The sequence below is a fragment of the Coregonus clupeaformis genome, chromosome 37, assembly GCF_020615455.1.
Source record: "Coregonus clupeaformis isolate EN_2021a chromosome 37, ASM2061545v1, whole genome shotgun sequence".
Classification (NCBI taxonomy): domain Eukaryota; kingdom Metazoa; phylum Chordata; class Actinopteri; order Salmoniformes; family Salmonidae; genus Coregonus; species Coregonus clupeaformis.
In genome coordinates this window covers 30,383,940-30,411,783 of record NC_059228.1, presented here as the reverse complement: position 1 = coordinate 30,411,783, position 27,844 = coordinate 30,383,940, and the positions used below count along the sequence as shown (strand labels likewise).

The 27,844-nt window shown below is 43.3% G+C and overlaps 2 protein-coding genes across 9 annotated transcripts; one reads left to right on the top strand and one right to left on the bottom strand.

Moving 5' to 3' along the window:
• Positions 1-273: 273 nt before the first annotated feature.
• Positions 274-24,166, bottom strand: LOC121553371 (cytosolic purine 5'-nucleotidase). 8 transcript variants are annotated; one of them, XM_041866432.1, is made up of 20 exons: positions 24,094-24,166; positions 19,369-19,487; positions 18,624-18,662; positions 14,157-14,230; positions 12,657-12,774; positions 12,227-12,322; positions 12,003-12,094; positions 11,410-11,467; positions 11,222-11,330; positions 9,011-9,064; positions 8,783-8,866; positions 8,657-8,698; positions 8,413-8,520; positions 8,214-8,280; positions 6,260-6,430; positions 6,089-6,140; positions 1,985-2,045; positions 1,664-1,840; positions 1,212-1,444; positions 274-900 (listed from the first exon to the last, which is right to left on the bottom strand). In XM_041866432.1, the coding sequence occupies exons 2-20, from the start codon at positions 19,464-19,466 to the stop codon at positions 849-851; spliced, it is 1,785 nt and encodes a 594-aa protein (XP_041722366.1). In that variant the 5' UTR covers positions 19,467-19,487; positions 24,094-24,166; the 3' UTR covers positions 274-848. The 8 variants fall into 8 exon arrangements, with proteins under 8 accessions (XP_041722366.1, XP_041722363.1, XP_041722367.1 ...); XM_041866429.1 differs by lacking the exon at positions 24,094-24,166 and adding an exon at positions 23,156-23,200; XM_041866433.1 differs by lacking the exon at positions 24,094-24,166 and adding an exon at positions 23,156-23,199 and having other exon boundaries at positions 11,222-11,315.
• Positions 23,308-27,469, top strand: inaa (internexin neuronal intermediate filament protein, alpha a). The gene is made up of 3 exons (XM_041866437.2): positions 23,308-25,123; positions 26,479-26,603; positions 26,799-27,469. Exons 1-3 carry the CDS (start codon positions 24,068-24,070, stop codon positions 27,013-27,015), a joined length of 1,398 nt encoding a protein of 465 aa, XP_041722371.2. The 5' UTR covers positions 23,308-24,067; the 3' UTR covers positions 27,016-27,469.
• The last annotated feature ends 375 nt before the right edge of the window (positions 27,470-27,844 follow it).

Here is a 27,844-nt window from a genome sequence, read left to right as displayed (position 1 = left end):
TTATGGACTCTTTTGGCATAGAGGAACTACGTCACTACTTTATCAACTTGAATAAAATACAAAATAGTAGCTAGCAAGATGAAGATCACAGAGGTTATTTTTGTGAATATCACGTGGCCAGTCTACATCCTTAACTAAAAGCACAAAAAAGTTTTTGCCTGCAAACTTACTGTTGAGAGTTAGAATAGTAGAATACACAAGGTGCAATTTCGAAATGTGGTTGTGCATCAGCAGTTTTTGTATTATGTCAGTCACTGATAGTCACTCAATTAGCCCATGTCAGCAACATTGTTTTAGATTGGTAAGTTAGCTGGCCGCTAGACTATCTAAACTTAGTAATCATGGTCGATTTACAGACCGGAGGCCCCAATTTATTTTGTTAGTCAGTCTCACTCAGATATAATATTATAAAACTTCAAAATTCTCTCCGCCCCATGGCAAAATGTGTAGAATTGCAGCAAACTCACTTTAAAACTGCAACATGTTCTCTACGCCCCATGGCAAAATGTGTAGAATTGCACGAAATTGACTCTTCACTGTCAAGAGGGAGGCTGCTAAAATGTTTTACTCGCAATGTGGTGGTTGGGGGGTATGCACATCTGGGTACGCAGACCTGCGAGCAAATGTGGCCCCTCATGTTGAGTTCAGATTTTTTTGGGGCCCCCACCCACATCAAAGTTGCCCATCCCTGCTCTATGCCAAAATAGTCCATCATTGAAACCAGACCTTAGTCACTGTGTTGCCTAGGGTCGGGCTTTCAAGACTATGCGTGCACGGCTCATGTATGTGATACTGACTGCATAATGGTGCCAGGTCAGTGCAGGCATGCTAGGGGGGCCATGTCATCATCAGTCTCTTAGGTTTGGTCCGAAGAGCTCCATCTGGAAACTTCTCTGGAAACTTCACCAAGCAAAAAGAACAAAACAAACAACATTTACATAGCCTGTGCTGATAAATATATACAAACGGTAAAACTAAAATCTGTGTAACCCTTACCCTAATCCTGACTCTTAACGAGCCTCTCCATTCCCTTTGCTGGGGATATTCAGTTACCTAGCTGGCTACACAACAGTACGCACACTATACACCTCCTGGAGTAGTATTTGCATTACCTCCCTTTTGGTTTAGTATTGAGGGGCTGATCTAAACTGATCCTAGATATGTGCCTAAAGCAAAAGTCTACCCTTGGCGAGCCTCCTCTCCCTGCTTACTCTTCCTCCTCTTCCTCTTCCTCGTCATCATCCTCGTCGTGGCAGTGGGTGATCTCCTGGGGGGTCTGTGGGAACAGGTTTGGGGGCTGGATCTCGCTTATGGAGCGGGTCAGCTGGTGCCTCTTACAGTCTAACTCCAGCAGGTCCACGGAGTGGCGGTTACGTGTTGCCAGGGGCGACTCAGTATCGTTGATGTCCACGTGGGCGTGCTCAACCGTCGACTCATGGGGCATCTGGGAGGGAAGAGCACAGGGGAGGAAGTGTCATACAGATCCACACAGAACAAAAAGCAACCCTTAGTAGTGCTGCTCTCAATTTATTGTCTTCCTACAGACAAACAACGTTCCTCCGTTTTGTCCTAACTTTTGTGATCTAACGAGGGCGAGCTCCCTCACCATCATTGTGTGCTGAATTTAGATCTGGATGTCCTATGAGACATTAGCTGAACTCACCAGTACGTGTGCTGCTCTGAACAGGTAGCTGAATGGGTAGTAGAGGAGGTTGATGAAGGAGGCAGCGTACAGGTCAGCATAGCGCATCACCTGTGACGCAAACAGAGTCTGTCTGGAGCCACTGCGGAACAGACTGCCCATCATCCCATAGCACATGTCCATGTCATGGGTCACTTTCTGTGGGTAAGAGAAGAAAAAAAGTGAGAAGATTTAGAGGTTGTGTGGACTGTATGGTATTTTTTTTTGCAGTATGTGTAAATTTGAGTTTGGGTATGTGTTCTATGCATATGTGCGTGGTGCCAGTTTGCAGGGTGTGTGTACCTTGATCCTGCGCTGGAGGGAACTGATATCAGGTCTCTCGTTGCTGCTGCTGTCAAGATTTCTGTGGACAGAGAGACAGTTCTATTGGATTGGGCTTTGGTGGAGTCAAGCTATATTAATCTGTACTTGTCTCACCATTCTATCGTAGAATAGGAATGGCGCCGGAAGGTATAGCGGTCGTTTTACGGGCTCCTGACCAATTCTGCTATTTTGTGTGTTTTGTTGCGCTTCTCTTAACTTTTTTTTGTACATAATGTTTCCGCATTTTCTATGACCGGAAAAAGCATCTGGACATCACTAACCTCGATTCAGCTGCACAGGACATACTGCTCACCCCAGACCAGGCCCTAATCTCCAACACTTGGAAGAGAAAGAGACTGCGATATAGAGGCCGACGTGCGGGCACCCTGATGAAGCTACGACGGAGAGTAAATAAACCCCCTCTACCCTCTGTTCTATTGGAAAATGTAAAATCACTGGAGAACAAACTGGATGAGCTCCGTTCAAAACTATCCCATCAACGGGACCTGAAGAACTGTAATATCCTATGTTTCTCGGAAACTTGGTTGAACAAGGACATGGATAATACACATATAGCTGGTTTCTAGATGCATCGGTAGGACAAAATGGCAGCGTCGTGTAAGCTCAAGGGGGTTGGTGTGTGTCGCCCGAGTTAGAATACCTCATGATAAGCTGTAGACCACACTATTTACCAAGTGTTTTCATCTATATTTTTCGTAGTTGTCTATTTACCACCACAAACCGATGCTGGCACTAAGACCGCACTCAATGAACTGTATACGGCCATAAGCAAACAAGGAAATGCTCATCCAGAGGTGGCGCTCCTAGTGGCCTGTGATTTTAATGCAGGAAAACTGAAATCCGTCGTACCTAATTTCTACCAGCATGTCACCTGTGCAACTAGAGGCTAAAAAACTTTACTCCACACACAGAGACTCTCCCTCGCCCTTCATTTGGCAAATCTGACCATAACTCTATCCTCCTGATTCCTGTTTACAAGCAAAAGCTCAAACAGGAGGTACAGTACCAGCGTTCAATACGAAAGTGGTCAGATGAAGCGGATGCTAAGCTACAGAACTGTTTCACTAACACAGATTGGAATATGTTCCGGGACTCATCCGATGGAATTGAGGGGTTTACCACATCAGTCACCGGCTTCATTAATAAGTGCATCGACGATGACGTCCCCACAGTAACCGTACGTACATATCCCAACCAGAAGCCATGGATCACAGGCAACATCCGCACTGAGCTAAAGGCTAGAGCTGCCGCTTTCAAGGACCCGGACGCTTATAAGAAATCCTGCTAAGCCCTCAGACGAACCACCAAACAGGCAAAGCATAATACAGGACTAAGATCGAATCCTACTACACAGGCTCTGACGCTCATCAGATGTGGCAGCGCTTGCAAACTATCACAGATTACAAAGGGAAACCCAGCCGCGAGCTGCCCAGTGACGCAAGCCTACCAGGCGAGCCAAATGCATTCTATACTCGTTTCGAGGCAAGCAACACTGAACCAATCGTGAAAGCACCAGCTGTTCTGGACGACTGTGTGATCAGCTCTACGTAGCCGATGCGAGTAAGACCTTTAACCCATGAGGATCATTTTGCTATTTGATTTTGAATTTTAAGACCCCTTGAAGAATCAGAAATAAATATAAAAACATTATTTCATGAACATTTGTATTTGGCCTTAATGCTATTAACCCAAACAAATGCATTGAATAACAGATTCACTACATGGAATAACAGATAGTCCCCCCCAAAAAATCTAAAGTAAGCTTGTTCTGAAGTGTCTATCCTACAGTGCATTCAGAAAGTATTCAGACCCCTGCCTTATTCCATATTTTGTTACGTTAAAGCCTTATTCTAAAATGGATTAAATTGATTTTTCCCCCTCATCAATCTCATTAAGCTGGTTGAGAGAATGCCAAGAGTGTGCAAAGCTGTCATCAAGGCAAAGGGTGGCTATTTGAAGAATCGCAAATGTAAAAATATATTTTGATTTGTTTAACACTTTTTTGGTTACTACATGTTTCCATATATGTTATTTCATAGTTTTGATGTCTTCACTATTATTCTACAATGTAAAAAATAGTAAAAATAAAGAAAAACCATTGAATGAGTAGGTGTGTCCAAACTTTTGACTGGTAGTGTATACTTCCATCGTGTTCGTTAGAGTCTCATCTTTCCATAGAGGGGTCATAATAGTTTGTCGGACGCTACAGACGGTCTGTCAAACACCGCTCTAGCTCTGTCACCTTTCACCGCAAATGCGGAAGTGTTACATAGGCGGTTGAGGTGGATTGAGACGCAAAAAAAATACCTCTAGTTTAAACTGACATATTTTTATGGGTATTTTTTTTAAATTATGCTAATTATATTTCCGCGGGGGCCAGGGCACGTACTCAGAGCATGCACTGACCAGCCGGCAAGTGTCTTCACTGCCATTTTCAACCTCTCCCTGAGCCAGTCTGTAATACCTACATGTTTCAAGCAGACCACCATAGCCTCTGTGCCCAAGAACGCCAAGGTAACCTGTCTAAATGACTATCGCCCCGTAACATTCACATCTGTAGCCATGAAATGCTTCGAAAGGCTGGTCATGGCTCACATCAACACCATCATCACAGACACCCTGGACCCAAGCTAATTTTCATACCGCCCCAATTTATCCACAGATGACGCAATCTCAATTACACGCCACACTGCCCTTTCCCACTTGGACAAAAGGAACACCTACGTGAGAATGCTGTTAATTGACTACAGCTCAGCGTTCAACACCATAGTGCCCTCCAAGCTCATCTCTAAGATAAGGATCCTGGGACTGAACACCTCCCTCTGCAACTGGATCCTAGACTTCTTGACAGGTGGCCCCCAGGTGGTAAGGGTAAGCAACAACACATCTGCCATGCTGATCCTCAACACTGGGGCCCCTCAGGGGTGCGTGCTTAGTCCCCTCCTGTACTCCCTGTTCACCCACGACTGCTTGGCCAAGCACGACTCCAACACCATCATTACGTTTGCAGACAACACAACAGTGGTAGGCCTGATCACCGACAACGATCAGACGGCCTATATGGAGGAGGTAAGAGACCTGGCAGTGTGATGCTATGACAACAACCTCTCCCTCAACATCAGCAAGACAAAGGCAGCTGATCGTGAACTACAGGCCAAGCACGCCCCCCTTCACATCTACGGGGCTGTACTGTAATGGGTCGAGAGCTTCAAGTTTCCCAGTGTCCACATTAATAAGGATCTATCATGGTCCAAACACACCAACACAGTCGTGAAGAGGGAATGACAACGCCTCTTCCCCCTCAGTTGGCTGAAAAGATTTGGCATGGGCCCTCAGATCCTCAAAAAGTTATACAACTGCACCATTGAGAGCATCTTGACTGGCTGCATCACCGCCTGGTATGGCAACTGTTGGCATCCGACCGCAAGGCGCTACAGAGGGTTGTGCGTACGGCCCAGAACATCACTGGGGCCGAGCTCCCTGCCATCCAGGACCTCTATATCAGGCGGTGTCAGAGGAAGGCCCTACAAATGATCAAAGACTTCAGCCACCCAAGTCATAGGCAAGCGGTACCAATGCACCAAGTCTGGAACCAACAGGAACCTGAACAGCTTATACCCACAAGCCAACCAAACAGCTACCCGGACTATCCGCATTGACCCTTTTTGCACTAACTTTTTTGATTCATCACATATGCTGCTGCTACTGTTTATTATCTGTCACTTTATTCCTAGTTACAGTATATGTACATATCTACCTCAATTACCTCGTACCCCTGCACATCGACTCGGTATCCCTTGTATATTGCCAAGTTATCGTTACTCATTGTGTATCTACTATTACGTGTTTTACTTTTCGATTATTTCTCTATTTTCTTTCACTCTGCATTGTAAGTGTTTCACTGCTAGTCGAAACCTGTTGTTTACGAAGCATGTGACAAATAACATTTGATAGAGCACATTTGGTCGATAAAACAATGCCTTATTTAGTTTGTCAACCTTGAGCCTATGTTTTGGCAGGATGTGGTTCAGTTTGCTGTGTGGACGAGGCAGACACACTCACTTATAGAGCTCTGCCAGGAAGATGTCCAGAGACTGGAGCTCCTCAAACAGAGCTGGAACACAGAAACACACACAGTTGTAAGAGATGCACAACAGTGCACAAAGACGCACAAATATACCCAAATACTGTTGTCAAGCATCAGTATCTATGATAAGGGTGTGTTAAACTCACAGCTCTTGTCAGTCCACACGTGCAACTCCTGAGCCAGTTCAGGGATCACCAAGAAGGTCCTCCATCCCTGGCGTTTTTTGGACTTGAGGATGTCCCCAAAGATGTGGTCCCCAATGTATACTATGTCCTTCCCTTTGGCCGCCAGCAGGTCACACACTATGTCAGAGGAACCTGTGAGGAGAGAGAAAACTGAAAACTAAGGCCTTGTTGGAATACTTTTGCATTGGACCGTTTCCTTCCTCTGAGTAATCACTAGGGGTTCAACTACAACACGATAGTGATAGGTGAAAAGGGTCATGTCATATCAGTGATTAGAATGCATTTCCAAAGTATTCAAACAGGGCTGTTGATGTTTGGCCACAGACAGACACCTATACTGTGGGAAATGAGACAGTATGGAAGCTCTACTTACAGGTATGCGTCAACAATAAATTCCTAATTTATGAGCGATATTTGTATATACAGTGCATTCGGAAAGTATTCAGACCCCTTGACCTTTTCCACAATTTGTTACATTACAGCCTTATTTCTAAAATGGATTAAATAAAACAATTTCCTGATCAAACTACACACAATACACCATAATGACAAAGCGAAAACCGGTTTAAAAAAACAGAAATACCTTATTTACATAAGTATTCAGACCCTTTGCTATGAGACTCGAAATTGAGCTCAGGCACATCCTGTTTCCATTGATCATCCTTGAGATGTTTCTACAACTTGATTGGAGTCCACCTGTGGTAAATTCAATTGATTGGACATGATTTTGAAAGGCACACAACTGTCTATATAAGGTCCCAAAGTTGACAGTGCATGTCAGAGCAAAAACCAAGCCATGAGGCCGAAGGAATTGTCCGTAGAGCTCCAAGACAGGATTGTGTCGAGGCACAGATCTGGGGAAGGGTACCAAAAAAATGTCTGTGGCATTGAAGGTCCCCAAGAACACTGTGGCCTCCATCATTCTTAAATGGAAGAAGTTTGGAACCGCCCAGCCAAACTGAGCAATCGGGGGAGAACGGCCTTGGTCAGGGAGGTGACCAAGCACCCGATGGTCACTGACAGATCTCCGGAGTTCCTCTGTGGAGATGGGAGAACCTTCCAGAAGGACAACCATCTCTGCAGCACTTCACGAAAAGGGCCTTTATGGTAGAGTGGCCAGACAGAAGCCACTCCTCAGTTAAAAGCACATGACAGCCCGCTTGGAGTTTGCCAAAAGGCACCTAAAGGACTCTCAGAACATGAGAAACAAGATTCTCTGGTCTGATGAAACCAAGATTGAACTCTTTGTCATGAATGCCAAGCGTCACGTCTGGAGGAAACCTGGCACCATCCCTACGGTGAAGCATGGTGGTGGCAGCATCATGCTGCAGGGATGTTTTTCAGCGGCAGGGACTGGGAGACTAGTCAGGATAGAGGGAAAACACACCCTAAGCACACAGCCAAGACAACGTAGGAGTGGCTTCAGGACAAGTCTCTGAATGTCTTTGAGTGGCCCAGCCAAAGCCCGGACCTGAACCCGATGGAACATCTCTGGAGACCTGAAAATAACTGTGCAGCAACGCTCCCCATCCAACCTGACAGAGCTTGAAAGGATCAGCAGAGAAGAATGGGAGAAACTCCCCAAATACAGGTGTGCCAAGCTTGTAGCGTCATACCCAAGAAGACTCGAGGCTGTAATTGCTGCCAAAGGTTCTTCAACAAAGTACTGAGTAAAGGGTCTGAATACATATGTAAATGTGATGTTGCAGTTTTTTTATTTGTAATAAATTTGCTAACATTTCAACAAACATGTTTTTGCTTTGTCATTATGGGGTATTGTGTGTAGACTGAGGGAAAAAAACAATTTAATCAATTTTAGAATAAGGCTGTAACGTAACAAAATGTGGAAGAATTCAAGGGTTCTGAATACTTTCCGAGTGCACTGTATAATGGATATGTATCAGGGTTGCGTTACCTCCAGAGTACACAATGCCGTGCTGCAGCGGTCCTGTGTACGTGCCAATCTTCAGCCGGCCAGTGGTCTGCAACAGCAAGCACTCTGGTAAGGTCATTGTGGCAATGCCAACACACACACACACATTAAAACGTGCACACACACAGGCACCACACTACTACACATTTTAAAGCATACTTGAGCCCAAACACACACTCACTGTGTCAACCTGCCGTAGCACTGTCCCCTCTCCGAAGAACACAGGCTTGCGGGCATCTACTAAGATCAGGTCAAAGTAGGACTGCCAGGGCCGATGGGGCATTCCCACCTGCAGCACAAACATGCACACTGAACCTCTGTTCCTTTTCAGCTTCTTGCCGCTTCCCCTAAACCCCTCTTCACTTCGAGTTCATAGATCTGAAAGGAAGCAACAACAATCTAAACAAGACAATTCAGTCCCTTACCTTTGGGCCATGGGGGAAGTCAAACAGGTATGTCATTATTTTCTGAAATGATAAACAGAGAGACGTTATACGTGATGTTCATTGATTGTGTATGGGGTTATGTACAGTGCACTCAGTAGGCCTCACCTCTGTGTATTTGTAGTCACTGTTGGTGGCCAGGAACACCTTGGCCACTTCATTCATCCGACTCAGGAGTAGAGGGAGCTTCCCCTTTAATGAAGAAGAAATAAATAAAGCAAATTACATTTCAAATTAAACCTCCACAATTTTTAAGTGATACGTTTACAGGTGTTAAAAAAGACAAGGTCACTGAAACTGTGTCAGATGCAATTAATTAATGTGAAGTTTACTTACATCCTTGACCACATACTTCTCCAGGTTTTCAACCGTTTTTTCTTTCAAAGATCCCTGATGAAAACAGGTGACAAAACATTTAGACAGGGAATAGAAGGAATAACATATATACAATGAGTACGTTTACATGCACACTAATAATCCGATTTTAAACAGATTATGGCAGAAGGCCAAGTATGGCAATAGTCAATCAGACCCCCTCTCACCCGTAGAGGGTGAAGGAAAGAACTAGTGGGGATTAACAACTCACGACCTGTTGTACATCAAGGGAGAAGATCCAGGCCTGTGCTCTCCAAATTCACTACAACTCTAACACGTTCAAAAGAGAATACTGGAACAATATTTCTAACGTAGAATGTGGGGGAATGGTCAGAGGCGATCTATAGGACACTAATGTCATTTTGTTTGTTATTTTGTGATGTCATTAAAAATGTTAAAGGAAATACTGTAACTTGGAAAGTATCCCCACTTCATAGATGAAGTTTCCATACTATACGTTGTGCATGTAATATGAAAAATGATGGAAGTGTTTTTGTTAAGAGAGGGATGTGATTTGAGAAGTTAAGAGATAATTGTTTTCCATAACTTTGCACAGTGAATAGTCACCGCTCCGAAGTGAGGTCAGGGAGCGTGCCAGCCTGCCGGAACCGCCCCTTTCGAGCAAAAGTTATAAATGATGGGTTACGAATTAACACATCAGACCAGAAAAGTGTGAAGCTGCAGCTGCGCGTTTAAAATGGTTTGAACTTTGAATCTCAACCCGAGGCGGAGACGATAAACTCACTGGTACGGCTGATTAGCTGTCCTAAGTAAAGTATCTATCTTCGAAAGCAAATTTAAGTAGGACCATCCTGTTACTCTGCTCAAACCATCGTATTACGCTACTCTCGTCACCCCACTGGGGAACCATGGATACGGCTGTCTAGCTTATGTTCAAAGAAGCATCTTCAAGAGTGAATGGAAGGAAAATCAACTCTGTAATTCTGTTCAGGACTACACGACAAGTCACCAGATACCGGACAACTACGAAGAAGGACAACAGGAGAAGAGTTATTGGAAACATTTCGGACAATCAAAGCCTTACAAGCGTGCCCAACCTCCTTTCCAAGGCTGCCCCGTTCACCGAGAGATCCCCGGCATTTCACGTAAATACATTCATGATTTCTTGCTCAAAGCGGGCAGCGGTTACTGTAGGTGAGAGTAGTTTCTGAATGTGGCAATGTTAAGTGTCTCTGTCCCTCTCTCTCCCTCGCCATCTCTTCTTTAACAAGCATCCATGTTGTTGTTATTCCGCTAGGGACCTGTTTTCAGCGTATTAAGTCTCCAGTCAATAACCGGTGCAGTGTGTGTGTGTTTATCCTGTGTTCCCATTTAATTAGCTAGTAAAATAATAATTAAACCAATTTGTGTAATACTGAATCATAAGTAAGGCTCGGGTTTATGCAGATGCAAGGAGGTTACGACTGTTTAGAATGATGATATGATACGAGGTTATGATTAATAAAGTTGACTGTTTATAGATAAAGACATTTTAGAGTTTAATTCGGGAGATGGTAACTCTTTAAAGAACCGCTCTCGTGGTGCCCCAGATCCTAATGAGTTAATTGTTACATTATTAATTTAATCGGGTAACAATTAAACATAATTAGTTGTAAATGTAATTAGTTAATTAGATAAATAACAGTCTTCAGATTAAAGTTAAAGTCAAGTCACGACAAGTCATGTACACACCTTACTCTGCTTATCTTAATCGAAGTAAGCATACGCTGAGCAATCTTTTGAATTATTAGGACATGTAAACAGCTTCATCGGAGTTCCAGCGGTGTATTTGATCTGTGCATGTGCCAGCACCAGCAGTGCAAACCTCCCTCTTATGCGCGAGTGAAGTGAGTTCGGAAAAACTGAAAGTATGCATCTTAGAAATAGTTTTCACATAAACTTTATATGTCCGAACTCAGAATCAAATAGGCTTCCCCAAAATAACATGGTCGCTGTGGTAGAACGCTTATTTGGATTGCCGATTTTCTACATTTATCAAAGTCCCATTAGTGTCCATGTAAACAGGATTATTAGGGAAATCGTTCTTCTTGCAAAGCATGTAAACGTTTAAAATCAAACTATTATATTAATCGGACTATTCACAATAATCGTATTGTTGTGTGCATATAACCATACTCAGTGAAAATTACGTTAGGAGGGAGGTTGTTTTACCTTCAAGTGGACCCAGTCCACAGCATCACGGACATCCTGGAACATGCTCTTGTAGGACATGAAGAGGTCTCCATTCTTAAAGCCAGTCTCGCAGCTGGGACCACAATAACTTGAATTATAAATCCCAAACTGTCTGATGATAAATATTCAAAATTATTCCGTTTTCAGAGGAAGAGCAGCGTACTCACCTTGTGTATTTGGGGCAGTTGGTGAAGAAATCAACCAGACAAGCAAAGAGGTAGGTTTCTGAAGAGGGAGGAAGGTAAAGCCATTTGAAACACCAATGTGACATCAGCAAAAAGGACATTCCTCAGAAGAAAAAAACAACAACACTAACTTATAGAACAACAACCAGTGGAGTATTTGAGCAGTACTCTGGAGCAGTAATGTGGACAGTATCAGAGGGGCTGTGAACAGTTTATTGAATGTCACTGTAAGGCAGTGGGGTCGCCCACATTTTTTTCAAATAAACCTACCATTAAAATTATAGACTGATCATATCTTTGTCAGTGGGCAAAAGTACAAAATCAGCAGGGAATCAAATACTTTTTCCCCTCACTGTATTATTGTATGGGACAACAGAAATGTTTTTGAGAAAGATAATTAGAAAAAGAAATGTTGAGTAAATGTATTTATTGGTTTCTTTTCATTTAGAACATTTTAGGAATTTAAGGTTATTTGATGTAAGAATCGAAATTTACAGATTTTAAGGTTGTGTCATTAGATTTGGAGTGGGGAGAGATCCTTGTCAAAAAAAATGTGTTGAAGACTGCTGTCTCACCAGGGAGGTTGAACAGTGTGTTCAGAATGTAGAAGCGGTCGGTGTCTCCACGCTGGATAAACTTGTTGGGGTACATCTCCCTGATTTCAGGCCTAAAGGAACAGAGTGATTAAATGAGTATGATATGACTATACAGTGTGTATGTGCAATATGAGGCTATTTGGCATGAGCACATGGTAAATGTGTGTTATGTGTGTGATATCATTACGAGTATCAGAACTCACCCCCTCATGAAGTTGAAGCCGTGGGCACAGACCAGGATGTTGCCGTATGCGTCGACCTTGAGCAGATTCCCGTGCATTGTGTCAAACAACAGGCCTCTGGAACCAGAGGGTGGTAGGACAACTTGTCAGAACAGTGTATGTGTGTGTGAGATAGGAGGGACAGCCATCATCTCTAAAAAGGCTTACTAACTGAGATGTATAACTTTTAACCTGGGCCAGACCGGAGGGAGTCTTTTCTCAAGACCTAAGTTATTTTGAAATCATATATTTGTGAAATGAAATCAGTTCAAACCAAGTACTGTTAGAAAACATAAAGAAATATAGTCTAATTGACCAAATCAAAGACAACTCTATAAGGGTATTCATAAGAATTCAGTCTGACCTTACTAATAACTAACTGATGTGAATGTGTGATGTCAGACAGACAGACCTGGTGGGGAAAGCGGGGTCGTAGACAAAGTTGAGCAGCTCCTGTGGGTAACCGATGTGGACAAGACGTTCCACGGTCAGGTCAAATCCCAGCGACTCGTACTCAGGTGATTTATACACTGCAGTAAGCATGGAGGGATACAGCTACTGTAGTACAGAGTGATATACTCACTGGGAGAGAGCTACAATGCAGTCTCTCCATGTTCATAGAGAGGGAGAAAGATTTATGTGGTGAGACTGACAAAGCAAGACATAGGGCCTACACACTGGAACAGAGGGGGGGGGATATATACGTGTCCTCTGTGGACAGTTGAAATGAAACTGGTATGGGTATGTTAAGGGAATAACATACACATCCAGAACACATATAAGCGCATGCACACGACCCACTAACACATGATCGCAAAGCGCTTCGACTGCACTGCAGATAGTGGCCATGGAAACAAATGACCTGTAGTGGTTGGCATGTCAAAAACCCTTTAGTTCCTGGCGCTATTCCACAGCCTTACCCCCCCCTCCCCCCAGGGGTTGTTTCTCCCCACTCACTGTGTGGAAACACAACCCCTTAGCAGCACTTGTTTATGGGACCGGGACAGGCTCTATAAACAGGTGGATGTGAGCAGCTTGGGTTGAAGTTCAACTTCAGAGACCCAATGGAGTGAGGGGTTACTGGTTGAGAGAGTGATGTCTGTGTAAGGTACAAACATGTCATCCAGGTTACACATGCCACATAAAGCAGAGCTGGCCCACTTGGGGGTCTAGCCTATATTGAGACCTCCTACATGCAAGGGAGTCGGCTACTGTATCAACATATGCATTTCACTGCACCGGCGATAACATCTGCAAATCTGTGTACGCGACCAATAAACGTTGTTTTGATTTGAGCAGGCAACTGTACACATGACATTCTAAACATGCATACAGTCAGTACACAAACATGGACACACACACCCATATACACTGAGTGTACAAAACATTAGGAACACCTGCTCTTTCCATGACATAGACTGACCAGGTGAAAGCTATGATCCCTTATTGATGTCACTTGTTAAATCCACTTCAATCAGTGTAGATGAAGGGGAGGAGAGAGGTTAAAGAAGGATTTCTAAGCCTCAAGACAATTGAGACATGGATTGTGTATGTGTGCCATTCAGAGGGTGAATGGGCAAGACAAAATATTTAAGTGCATTTGAACGGGGTATGGTAGTAGGTCCCAGTTGCACCGGTTTGAGTGTGTCAAGAACTGCAACGCTGCTGGGTTTTTCACTCAACAATTTCCTATGTGTATCAAGAATGGTCCACTACCCAAAGGACATCCAGCCAACTTGACACAACTGTGGGAAGCATTGGCGTCAACATGGGCCAGCATCCCTTTGGAACGCTTTCAACACCTTGTAAAGTCCATGCCCTGACAAATCGAGGCTGTTCTGAGGGCAAAAGGGGGAGCAACTCAATATTAGGAAGGTGTTCCTAATGTTTTGTCCACTTAGTGTACACATACCTGCCAGAGTGTAGTCCATATCAAAACCAAAGCACTTAATCTTCTCCATTGCCAAGCTTCTGTTCACAAAAACTCTGAAAAGGAAGTACAGTATATAGTCAGTCAGAGGTTCTGATGATGAACATAACCTAAAGAGGATACTTGGCATGAAAACAGGTGATAGTAAAGGACATGGTCCTGAGTTCAACAGCACAGAAGTGGAGCACTGCAGTAGCAACTCTAAATGTGTCCATACAAAAGATGCATTCACAGTGGAGGATTACGCAAATCTTTACAAAGGTGGAGAAAAAATTATGAGTCCAATTCAAAGGCCATATTTCAAATGACAAATGTCATATACAGTATTGTGAAAAGGTATTTGCCCCTTTTCTGATTTTCTCAATTGTTGCATATTTTTTTACACTGAATGTTATGCAACACCCAATGCCCCGTGAAAAGGTAATTGCCCCATTACACTCAATAACTGGTTGTGCCACCTTTATCTGCAATGACTGCAACCAAATGCTTCCTGTAATTGTTAAATCAGTCTCACATTGCTGTGGAGGAATTTTTGCCTACTCTTCCATGCAAAACTGCTTTAACTCAGCAACATGTGGCTTTTCGAGCATGAACTGCTCATTTCAGGTTCTGCCACAACATCTCAAATCGGGTTTAGGTCTGGACTTTGACTAGGCCATTCCAAAACTTCAAATGTGTTGCTTTTCAGCCATTCTAATGTAGACTTGCTTGTGTGTTTTGGATCACTGTTTTACTGCATGACCCAGCTGCACTTCAGCTTAAGCTCACAGAGATAGCCTGACATTCTCCTGTAGAATTCTCTGATACAGAGCACAATTCATGGTTCCTTCAATGATGGCAAGTCGTCCAGGTCCTGAGGCAGCAAAGCATCCCCAAACCATTGCACTACCACCACCATGCTTGACTGCTGGTATGAGGTTCTTACTGTGGAATCAAGGTTTTTTCTGGATCAAAAAGGGGATTAGGTGGTGGGTGTGACAGGGGGGCGTGGCAATGAAGCCCCCATCTTTGCGACGTACAGGTTTTTCTCCATGGAGCTGAGAGAAATTGTTTCAGGTTTAAAGCTAATTTCCTGCAATTCTACTACACATTGTGCCATGGAGCAGAGAAAATGTTGTAGTTTTAAAGCTAATTTCCTGAAATTCTATGCATTTTGCCATGGCTAATGATGTGTTCTTTTGCTCAAACATAAAATCAATTCAATTTCCCCTGACTATCTAGCTTTTATTTTGGTGATTGTTAGTTCTCAAATAATACATTATTTAAAAATATACATTGAGTATACCAAACATTAGGAACACCTTCCTAATATTGAGCTGCCAGCCTCAATTCGTTGGGGCATGGACTCTACAAGGTGTCGAAAGCGTACCACAGGGATGCTGGTCCATGTTGACTCCAATGCTTCCCACAGTTGTGTGAAGTTGGCTGGATGTCCTTTGGGTGGTGGACCATTCTTGATACACACAGGAAACTGTTGAGTGAAAAACCCAGCAGCGTTGCAGTTCTTGACACAAACCGGCGCACTTGGCACCTACTACCATACCCCGTTCAAAGGCACTTACATTTTTTGTCTTGCCCAATCACCCTCTGAATGGCACACATACACAATCCATGTCTCAAGGCTTTAAAAAATAATTCTTTAACCTGTCTCTTCCCCTTCATCTACACCGATTGAAGTGGATTTAACAAGTGACATCAATAAGGGATCATAGCTTTCACCTGGATTCACCTGGTCAGTCTACGTCATGGAAAGAGCAGGTGTTCTTAATGTTTTGTGTACTCTGTGTATAGGTCCATTATCTTTTCTACATACTTTCTATCTGGTTTTATTCGCTTACATGTTTTTCTGTTGTTGGGCGATAAATCCCTGTACATAACAGGACCCATGTCGCCCAAAAGGTTATACTTTTGACTAATTTGTCCATAGAACATTCTTCCAGGAGTCTTTATGACCATCCAGGTGCTTCCAGGTGATTTTTGGCAAAATTGAGTTGACTTTTTGGACGACATGGGTCCCACTATGTCTGGCAACAACCAAACACTGCATTCCACAGTAAGAACCTCCTACCAACGGTCAAGCATGGTGGTGGTAGTGTGATGGTTTGGGGATGCTTTTCTCCCTCAGGACCGGGACGACTTGCCATTATTGAAGGAACATTGAATTATGTGCTGTATCAAATAATTCTACAGGAGAATGTCAGGCCATCCGTGAGCTTAAGCTGAAGCGCAGCTGGTTCATGCAGCAAGACAATGATCCAAAACACACAAGCAAGTCTACGTCAGAATGGCTGAAAAGCAACAAATGTAAACGTTTTGGGAATGGCCTCGTCAAAGTCCAGACCTAAACCAGATTGAGATGTTGTGTCAGGACCTGAAACAAGCAGTTCATGCTCAAAAACCCACAAATGCTCAAGGTGGCACAACCAGTTATTCAGTGTAAGGGGGCAAATTATTTTTCACACAGGGCATTTGGTGTTAAATAACACTGTTTATTAAATAAATGAAATAAGTTTCATATTTTTGTGTTATTTGTACACTCAGGTTCCCTTTATCTAAATATTAGGTTTTAGTTGAAGAGCTGATAACATTCAGTGTCAAAAATATGCAAAAATAGAGAAAATCAGAAAGGGGGCAAATACTTTCACGGCACTATAGTAAGATTTTACACTTTTGACAATTTGTAGCATTGTTTACATGTAGGCCTATACATGAACAATAATTGGCGTTTGCTTGAAAATAATTAGGCTAAGTTTGCAGAAATCCACACAGAAAGGAAGAACCACTGTACAAAAGGTCCCGTAGTCTTGCATCACTGCTGTGTCAGTGTCAACATTTAACCCACTTCCTGAAAAGACTTGGTTTGTTGGGAGACTAGCCTAATGTTTAAATATGAAAGAAACAACCAAGTATCACTCAAACTCAAAAAGAAATCACAACATCAATGGCATGCAAATCCATTTCTACATTTGTTACATAGTCTGCTACACATCTGAACTTCAAACTTCAAAAAGCCTTCCTCAGATTTCCTCTGAAACCTGCCATCATTGTATTGAATTATAGGTCCACAAATGTGCTTACACACTGCTACGTTGAGTCAATTCCGTTATAACATAAGCAATCCTCAATACAATGAAAGTGAATTAGGCAAGTGCTTTGTCTGCTGCTGGTGCCCATGTGCATACTGAAAGGCCGTGGCAACCCCTCCAGAGTCTGTGCAGTCAACTCTTGCCTGACCTCTATTCCAAAAAAAGCAACAGAGGAAGAAGGAATCATTTCACAACACTACAAATAGACACTACAGCTAATTTTGATTCAAAAGAGAACAGAAGGTAGCACACCAACCGAAGGACACACAGTGGCTCCAATATCTGGGCCTCCACTAGCACATCACTTAGAATGTGTTGGGCATGCATTTTAAGTGCTGTGCTAGTGTGAATATTGCAACAAAGCAACACATTGAGGTTCACTGCCCTTTTTGGTGCCATTTAAGAGGCACTTTCGGCTTGTCTTGTATTTATTCGGACACTAGGTCTTTTCACTATGAGAAGCCTACATCGTACGGACCAACAGGAAACACCTGTAGTGAAGTTTGCATTCCGACACAATGAAAATGTGAAAACCATTTTAAAACAACAGAAGCTTGAAAATGCACCTAGGGAAATTATGCAGATGATCAGTTGAATATATCTAATAGGAAGCAAAGTAGGCAATAACATTCTAGATACATCTCTCCCTCGCTCCAACAAAGCCATACTGTTCCTGGGCAATTCCATGGTAACGGAATTTCACTCACTCAAATTTTTCACTTTAAAATGTATACCAAACAAAAACCATTGCTTTCAAAGTTTAACAAACCATAGAACTCTATGCATAAGGCCAACTTTTAACAATTTCCACACAAAAAAAAAATCCTACATTTAGAGGAGGACCTGTGCAATAACAGAATAAAACTGAGGGTGATTTTACCGTAATTCTGTTACCAAACTTGGCATCTTTAAATGTTTGTTTTTTTATAGTGTAAATTGTTCAAAGTAGTCGTTGTGCATAGAGTTGAATGGTTTTTTAAACTTTGAAATCAATGGTTTTTGTTTGGCATATATTTTATTCCTTTTCACTGTGGAATTTCCCTCCTCCAACACTACTCTGGCCTGAAGTTTCTATTCAGATGTTATGAGATAAGACTTCAGACTGATGGCGATGGGGAGGTGGCATTAGGAGCGGGTGAGGGGAGATGCAGTAATAGAGGGGGAATGAAGGGGAGACTGAGGGGGAAGAGGAGAGATCACACCAAGAACTCATGACCACCTACCACCCACCCTCAGGGACCTACCCAGCACACAGAGGGCTAGTGTCAGTATGAACATGGATTCTGAATGGAGAATAAATACACATCATGTACAAAGGGTCATTCAGTCAGTATTGAGGTTCAACAACAAAAGTTTGGCGTACCTCATTGCAGGATGGTATTGGGCCAGTTCCCTTGGAAAGCTTTGTAATAGAGAATACATGTGCGATAGCATTACCACTGAATGTGAATGTGTCGTAGGCTGTGCTCCAGTGATGCACACCACATAGATCAGGTGGTTCCTACACTGCTTTTAGACTTGTTGCATTGACAGTGAATGCTTGCCCTGTTTTGTTATTTGGAAAGGGTATGTAGATTTTCAACCACAGAATGAGGAAGACAGACAGACCCTGCCAATGGCAGGCTGCACTACACCATGACAACAGACTTTTTTACCAGAAAAGGTTGCCGGCCACACGATTTCGACACCCAAAAGACCTTCTGTTTTCTAACATGTTTATTACACTACATAGTTATGCATCAAAATGTATTAAACTTTAAATGTTGTACGGAATCAGGAGTATGTGTTTCACACCTTCAATAACATATGGAAACTAAAATGATCAATTAGCCTCCATTACGCATAAGCAATAATAAAGGAGCGATAATATCGCCATGAAGCCTGGTCCCAGATCTGTTTGTGCCATCATGCCTACCCCTTGTCACTCATTGTCATGTTTGGCGTGACAATGAGTGATAAGAAGTTGGCAAGAGAGCAGAAACAGACTGGCACCCAGGCTAATCGCCATGACCTTACCCTAACGGAATCTTGCTTTGATGAAATGGAAAGACTTTCCCACAAAGCATACATTTCTGTGACACGTTATGTTATGCATCTTTATACTGTACCTGTGGTAGGCCTCACGCCGATACTTCTTCATGGCCAAGCCATCCATGTTGGCTGGGAGGTCTGCAAAGTTCTGTAAGCGGTCGCTCCATGAAGTCATCTTGAACCGTTTGAATTATTTCTGTGAATCAAAGTGAATAGGCTTTAAGGACCAGTATGTTGTTACTGGAACTATGGCAGCAGTAATATGGTGTAGCCCTCATCTAGGCTGAAGGGACCTCAATTAAGCTCCTCCCAGGCTCTGATGAGAAGTATTTCAAGAGTTTGAGGCTCAACTCACTCATTTAAAAAAAATTATACTTATTGACTGTGAGTGAGGATTTTTTTTTTAAACATGGCCTTCAGGGAAATCACGAGGCAGGGTTGTTTCTACTCTGAGCCTTGGAGTAGACTCGTTTCTAACAATAATAAGGCTCTACTACAGTGGAATCGCAGTTAATCACTCTGTGCAAGTCTAAACACAGACATCCTCAAATAAGGACAGCTGAACATAATGCAAGAACATGCAGCAAGCACATTCAACAATATTCAACAACAAAGTGTACAACCTTACGAGAACAGCTATGGAACTAACTACTGGTGTAAGACTACAGTAGCCTAGTTGGAAAGAAAATGGAATCTGGGTCATCCAATGTTAAAATCGAATGATAGGCTGATAAAACGAGAAGCATCCAGCTGCACCTGGTGCGCACTGAAGGCGACTGGCCTGTGAATCTCAAAGCGCATGCATCTCAGATAGTATTTGCACAGCGTACTAATGCCCTGGGCCAAAGCTTTAATCTGTCACCAGCTCTGGACCAGGGCCTGGTTTCCCGATAGCTATATAAAATTTAATTGAATTAACATGAAATTGATTTCAATATCATTCAAAAAATTGGTCTATGTAGCCTATATTATATATTTTAATACAGTCATCTCGGTTCCCATTTGAATCGTCTTTATGTCCTTCGCTTGTTATGTAAAGAAATGGGCAACTTTTGCAGTCACTGTCACATTCGTTCCCAAGTTATTGGCAGTCACAGAAATACCAATAAACTTCTTGATTTTGTCTTTAGCGGAAATCTATGTATAAAGTGATGCGGAAGGGGAAAAAAGCATCTAACGACATACTTACGCCTTGATCACGCCGATAGCGCATTTCATTTTTGGTGCACAAGTACATTCATTTCCAATAGAACGCTGCGTTTGCCTTGCAGCATTGCGTTGCAGAGGCAGTTGCAGTGCGTTCTGTGTGGTGCATACGTTGGATTTATCAAACGTATGCGTCAACCTGTATGCATAGACGGCTTGACAGAAATGGTAGCAGAAGGTGAATGTTGAACTTTTGTTGCACACATCTCCAGATGATGCTGCGTGCCATTTTGCGCGATGACGCTATCGGTGTGATCGAGGCGTTAGCTGTTCTACAAGTGGTCTGAGACAGTCGTTAAATAACGAGCGTTTTCAAGACCAACTTTAGTAACGATGGTTTTGGGAAACAGCTCGGTGATGTAACGACGCTCATACAAAGGATCTAAAAATGGACGTAGCCTTACAATGCTTTTGGGAAACTGGGCCCAGGGCCTTAAGCTTCATGTCCACCAGATACGTCAAACTCTTTGCGTTCCGGCGGAAGTAATTCATTGTCAATGGAGCAGTCCGCAACCCTACGTTTGGGATGCCGCACTAGGTAGCGGTGCGTTCTGTGTACAGCATGCGTTCAATATTTTCAACTTGTGCGTTGCATTACCATTCGGTGGTACAAATGGAAGTTCATAAAACTTCCACATGGGGGGCGGAACCATACAGAAGTTGGAGACAAGAACATACCGGCTGAATGACTGGAAATGTGGCTCCTGTAAGAATGACACTGGAACAATTCATCATTACTACACTTGGGTAATAGTGCAAACCAGCCAACAGAATGGCATGCAAAATTAATACACAGAACTTTTCTGTGCGTAATTTCGCATGCCATCATGCAGGGCAAGCTAGTGATTTGAAATCAGTACTCTATATGGGAACAACCAGTTCAATGTATTGATGTTACTAGAGATGAATGTGACAGAAGAATAGAAACAAACTAGATTAATTGTTGTAATGCCCCCTTGTGATCTTCTCCATGATTCAAACCGTTCTGCAGCCTTGCGAAGCACATGTGCATCAAGTACGGAAAATGTGGCCTAGACATCCGACAAAAACATCATATGTCAAAACGCATGTTCATCTTTTCATCTGGTGGACATTAGGCTTTAGTGCGCAGCAAACATAGGCTACCATACCATCTTACCGACAATCGTAGTGGTCGAAGTTGATAGAATTAGCTAAGTGTTCAGGATTAATTTAGTTTTTATTATTTTTTGGATACAATGTTAATGGCATACTTGTAAATGTCCTGTAATAAATTACTACAACAACTTTTGCTGTCACCTTGATTAATTGGCTACACTAGCTAGCTAGGTACCTACCTAGTTAACAGAACTGCGGGAAAGCAGTGCTCCGCAGGCGAGGGTGAAGGACACTGTCCCGGTGTTGTGAAACACCGACTTGCCATGTATGCTCTCCCCACTGATTAGACTGTTCCCGGTGACATCCAGATGGTTACCATTATTATTTACCAAAGTATTACCATTGTTATTTCTCATGAAGGATGCTATCCAACTTGGAATTGTAAAAACTTGGGAGGAAAACTTTTGGCCACGTTAACTACCGCCGGCAACAACGCGATACAGCTGCGGAGTGGGAAGCACCTCAGGTCCGCAGGCACCTCAACACAACACCAGTGCACTGGGAAATCGCACCAGCTTGTCGTCATGCTTCCCGAAGACAGTAAAGTTAACCAATTGGCGACCAATATTACAGGTTATTTCTCGCTCGCCCATTAAAATAAACAAAACTAACTAGAGCCCAGTATTTAATATCAGTTTTTATGTGTGTGAAGCCTTAGACAACTTTCCACATTGGGTGGACAATTTGTTTTTCTAATTCAAAATCTAATTTCACCACCCGTGCTGTTGGTGGCGTGGATGTAACGCACCATCCTATCAGGCACCATTCGACATCCGGCCTCAGCTTGCATGTCTCACAGCGTCTGAGGTATGATCTTCAACCAGATTCTACTGGATAAAACAAGCAGTTTTCTATAGGCCTAAAGCTGCAACAGCTAACTAGCTTAGTTGCTAACTAATGGATAGAGGATGGGGAGGAGCGCCGCGCCTAAGTAGTAATATAAGAGAAACACTGACGACGAGCTAAAAAGAGTGCCGGCAGAAAAATGCTTGTTGATAAGACCTTGTCAAAATAAATCACATTTTAATAGCTAGCTAACTTAACTGGCTATGGAGAATCCGCATGCAAGCTTTCTAGGGCTGGCTAGCTACCCATGTAGCTAGCCTGGTCCCAGATCTGTTTGTTCCATCATGACAACTCCTTGTCACATGAGAACTGGAGATTCCCACACACAGTCAACCTTTATAGAGCTAACAGGCAACAATAGCAAGTCAGCTAATGTTTACTAGGTAGAGATATTTTGACAACTAGCGGAACATGACTTTATTTGCTTCGTCCCGCAACGAGCCATTGTTCAATAGCTCTTCGCGACCCGAAGCAAGCTTTTCTGTCCCGCATCACAACTACGACAGCTGCTAGCTAAGCTAAACGCAAGCAGGTCAGCTTAGTGCAGACGACTCTTTTAGTCCACACTCGAGAGAATAACCAATACATATTTAAATATCGTGTATGCTTCGTTTATATACCACGTTGTTAGTCTACAAGTTATGCTAGTATCGCAGGACGAGGGAAGCTACTCACCAGTCTTGCTGCAAAATTGAGTGGGTAGCTAATGATTCACGGAGCATGCGTGAAGCCTGGTGCAGAATATGTAGATAGAAATGCAATACATAGATTGAACAGTCCATATACAGATGTTATAATAATAGGCCTATTGGAACATTCTTATTTGTAGGCCTCATTGAAGGTCTATCTGACCTCTCCCCATTCAGATCAGAGTTTACAGATCGACTTGATGCCAATGACAGGATCTCACGGTTGCATAAGATAGGAGCAGATAGTCTGTGCAACACAACAAAGAGGGAAAGTGGGCAGACTGTGCGTAAAAAAAAACCCTGCTATTAGGCTGCAGCACAATTATTTTCCATCCATGGTAAACATAACACATTTAGAATCCCATTGCAAAGGTAAAATATATGTCTACGTCTCCATCTGCCGGTGTCATGAGGTGCATGGTGAAGTACAGGGGAATTAATATTTGTGGGGCAATTCAATTGTGCCACAGCGTCATTATGCACGACCAGAATCTGTGATATAAAACATATAGCTAAACCGAACGAGTTTTCCATATAGTTTCTATAGAGCTCAGAGACAGATGTCTAGTTTCGCAGGCTGCAGCAGCTCACACCTGCACGAATAGTTAAAAATCCTCTGACATCAGCGCTACACCAGGTGGACAGTTCCATCGATGCTCGGGGAAAGGAACATAGCCTCCACCTCACAATAGTAGAACAGATCAATGGATTTAAATATATATATTGTAGCCTAGACCTATAAACGTTTTGTTCAAATAAATTCGTTTTAGAAAATCTTATATTAGCATGCGCTTATGTTATGGCGATAATGTAAATCTCAGTGTGTATTGGGTCGGTCTGTCTTAACCTATATAAGCACAGCCAAAGCTTTCCAAAGCCTCTCTCGCCAACCGCAAAGATGAACTACGGATCTGACCACTATACCTCGTCGTCCTACCGAAAGGTCTTCGGGGACGCTCCTCGTTTCTCACCCTCAACCTCTCGTATGAGCAGTCCCTCCGCCTCCTCCCGCAGTTCTGTGTCCTCCAGCAGTTACAGGTCTGCGGTGTCTCTCCCCCGCAGCAGCTACTACAGAAGGACCGGTCAGTCTTCTTCCTTTTCGCCGGTGCCAGGCGACAGCCTCGACTTGACTCAATCCTCCGTCCTCAGCACTGAGTTGAAAGTCACCCGAACCAATGAGAAAGAACAGCTACAGGGTCTCAATGACCGCTTCGCGATGTTCATCGAGAAAGTGCGTACCCTGGAGCAGCAGAACAAAGTCTTGGAGACGGAGCTGGTGACCCTGCGCCAGAGACAGCACGAGCCATCTCGCATCGCGGACCTATACCAGCAGGAGATGCGCGAGCTTCGCGCGCAAGTGGAGGAGATCGGCAGCGAGAAAGCGCACATTCTCATCGATAGGGACAACTTAGAAGAAGACCTGCATAAGCTTCGGGCCAAATATGAGGAGGAAATAAGGGCGCGCGAGGAGGCTGAGCAGACCCTGCGGTCGTTCAAAAAGGACGTGGATGACGCCACCATGGCTCGGCTGGATCTAGAGCGCAAGGTGGAGGGCCTCCTGGATGAGATATCCTTCCTGAGGAAGGTCCACGACGAGGAGGTGGCCGAACTGAGCGGTATGGTCCAGGCAGCTCATGTGTCAGTCGACGTGGAGCTGGCCAAACCCGACCTCACCTCGGCTCTGAAAGAAATCCGCAATCAGTACGAGACTCTGGCTTCTAAGAACCTGCACTCCGCGGAAGAGTGGTATAAATCCAAGTTTGCCAATCTCAATGAGCAGGCCACCAGGAGTAATGAGGCCATGCGGGCCAGCAGGGAGGAGATCAACGAATTCAGGAGACAACTGCAGTCCAAGACAATTGAGGTGGAGACCCTGCGTGGTACCAACGAGTCTTTGGAACGGCAGATTCGAGAGATAGAAGATGGACACAATCTTGAAATCGCAGGTTTTCAGGTAAAATAAGTTTGTTTGCACTTTGACTGCTCTCTCTCTCACACATACACGCACCCCCCATTGCACAGGTGCGCCTGTGTTGGGGAAGTGAGAACATCATGCCTATGCATGATGGAGAAGTAAGATTACGCACGCAAATTATTTGTAGAATAAACACGTCAATGCATGATTTCTATTGCAATTGGTAGCCGTCTTTGCATCTTAAAACATTGTTATTATTTTGAGACTGTTGCATGTTCTGGGATGAGACACTGATATCTGGACCTCAACCTTCTCTGTCCATGGTTCTGATATGCTCTTAACTTGAAACTGATGAACCAGCCTCTGCTATCTGCTAGGATTTATAGCAGATAGCAGCAAGGGTAACCTTCTGCTTGAATCATCACAGCTGTATGTTGTATCCTATCCAGCTGAGAAACTCTTATAAGACTGATCATGAGAGCTTGCGGGGGCTCCTGTGGCGTGAGGTCATCATATATACTGAACAAAAATTAAAGGCAATTTCAAAGATTTTAATGAGTTACAGTTCATATAAAGGCCCTAATCTATGGATTTCATAAGACTGGGCAGGGGTGCAGCCATGGGTGGGCCTTGGAGGGCATAGGCCCACCCACTGGGGAGCCAGGCCCAGCCAATCAGAATCAGTTTCTCCCCACAAAATGGCTTTATTACAGCTCATGAAACATGGGACGATTATATTTGTGTTCTTTTTGTTCAGTGTATCACTATCACACTGCTTGACATGACAGGAAACAAAACGGCACGTTGGCGTCAGAGTAGTCTACTAACCTAGCTTCAACCCCCTAGAGTAGACTGACCAAATGCAGTGCATTATACTGAACGGACCCTGTGTATTTATACTACCCTAAATCGGATTAGCGGTCATCCGTTTTTGGCATCTTGCGCAGACGGCCACGGTAAGTCTCGGGGGAGGAAGCGTTCAAATCCTCTTCCTTGCCACGCACAAGCGAACACTTAACTAGGCTACGGTGTCCTTATAGAGAATGCATATGGTTATCTGGAAATTCATGTATAGATAGCCCACTGTATGTCACTTTAGGTATAGATATAATAATACTAATTAAACAGGCATGGTATTTATATAGTGCTTTTCAAGGACCAAAGCTGCTTTACAATTGTAGAAAAGAACAATGCCAGACTAAACAGTAGACATATTAAACAAAGAGTAGGGTTTAAGGAAAGGATATAGATTAAGTTTTCTGAAAAGGGGTGGTTGGGTTGACCCATCTGGACTAAGTTTTTTCCTTGGTCCATGTAATGACATTCAGTACTGAGAGGCCTTCTGCAAAGGAGATTTTAAGGTCTAATTTGTTTCTACCTTTCACCTAAAACAGGATACCATTGGCCACCTGGACAATGATCTGCGGAACATCAAGAACGACATGGCTCAGCATCTTCGAGAGTACCAGGATCTGCTCAATGTCAAAATGGCTCTGGACATTGAAATAGCTGCTTACAGGTAATATACTTATCTCTATACCAGGACCTGTGACCTGGTTCTGTTAGCAAAAAGTCTTACAGTGACTCCCATTTTGGGAACATGCCGTAGCCCTCCATCCTCTTCCAATATGAATGTTACAATATGTAAGTCACTAATCACTCTCAGCTATAAATGTATTGACAAAATACCCTTTGACCTGTGTTTGGTCCTCAGAAAACTGTTGGAGGGAGAGGAAACTCACTTTAGCACAGGAATATTATTCGGCGCCTCAAACCATGGCACCCGTCATTTTGGATATCAGCCACGTGCCTCAAGCTCTGCACGGAGTACCAATAAGGAGAAAGAGTCTGTTCAGAAAGATGGCTTCAAGGAGATCACTGAGGAAAAAGTGGAGAAGAGCGATGAAGCAGATATCAACTCAAACAACTAGAGACACTCAACATAAATTCAGAGCTTGTGAGCCAGTTAACTACAGGCACAGAGCAAATGTACTGTATATCTTCAATTATTACTATAATTATTACTATGATGCATTATGTGCAGCTGAGCACTGCTACACTTTCCAGCTTCACTTAAAATAGTGGGATTCGAGATGTCTTAGTTAGTAATATGATATATGGAAGGTAGGTAGTTGAAATGAGTGAGTTTTGTAATTTAAACAAAGATAATATTTTAAAGAAATTGATATATTTTTGTAGCCTGGCTGCCAGATCTGTTTGTGCTTTAGCCAACTCTTCTGTCGTTCGTTGTCATGCCATGCATGTACAGTACATGGAAAATATTTTTGTGAGTTGGGGCTCTATTGATGAAGCCATTGAAAATGTACTGTAACCATTTTGTCCCTATTTATTGAACCTTGTTGAACACATCAATAAATGACTGACAAGTCTGTTCACTGCTCTCTCAGATCCCCCATGAGCCGAGTAGAGCAGGAAGGATGCAAATAGGTTTGATTTAGATCCAGGCCACGCACTGAGCTGAGAGGATATGAACTCTCCACAGCTAATTGGCTTGGCATTTGGATCAACTTGAAAATCATCCTTTCAACGCTGACAACCTGCTAAAGACAAATGCATCATTATTTACATTTTAGTTACTGCAGAGTGATGGGACTTCCCATTACCTCCCTGTCCTTCTCTGAAAGGCACGGGCTACTGCATGAGCTCAGGGTCAGTCCTAGCTTAGTGACTAAGAGTATGACACTGCACTGAACAGATCAACCCTCACCCCTAGGGAGTCACGTTCCTTATTCAGAGCCA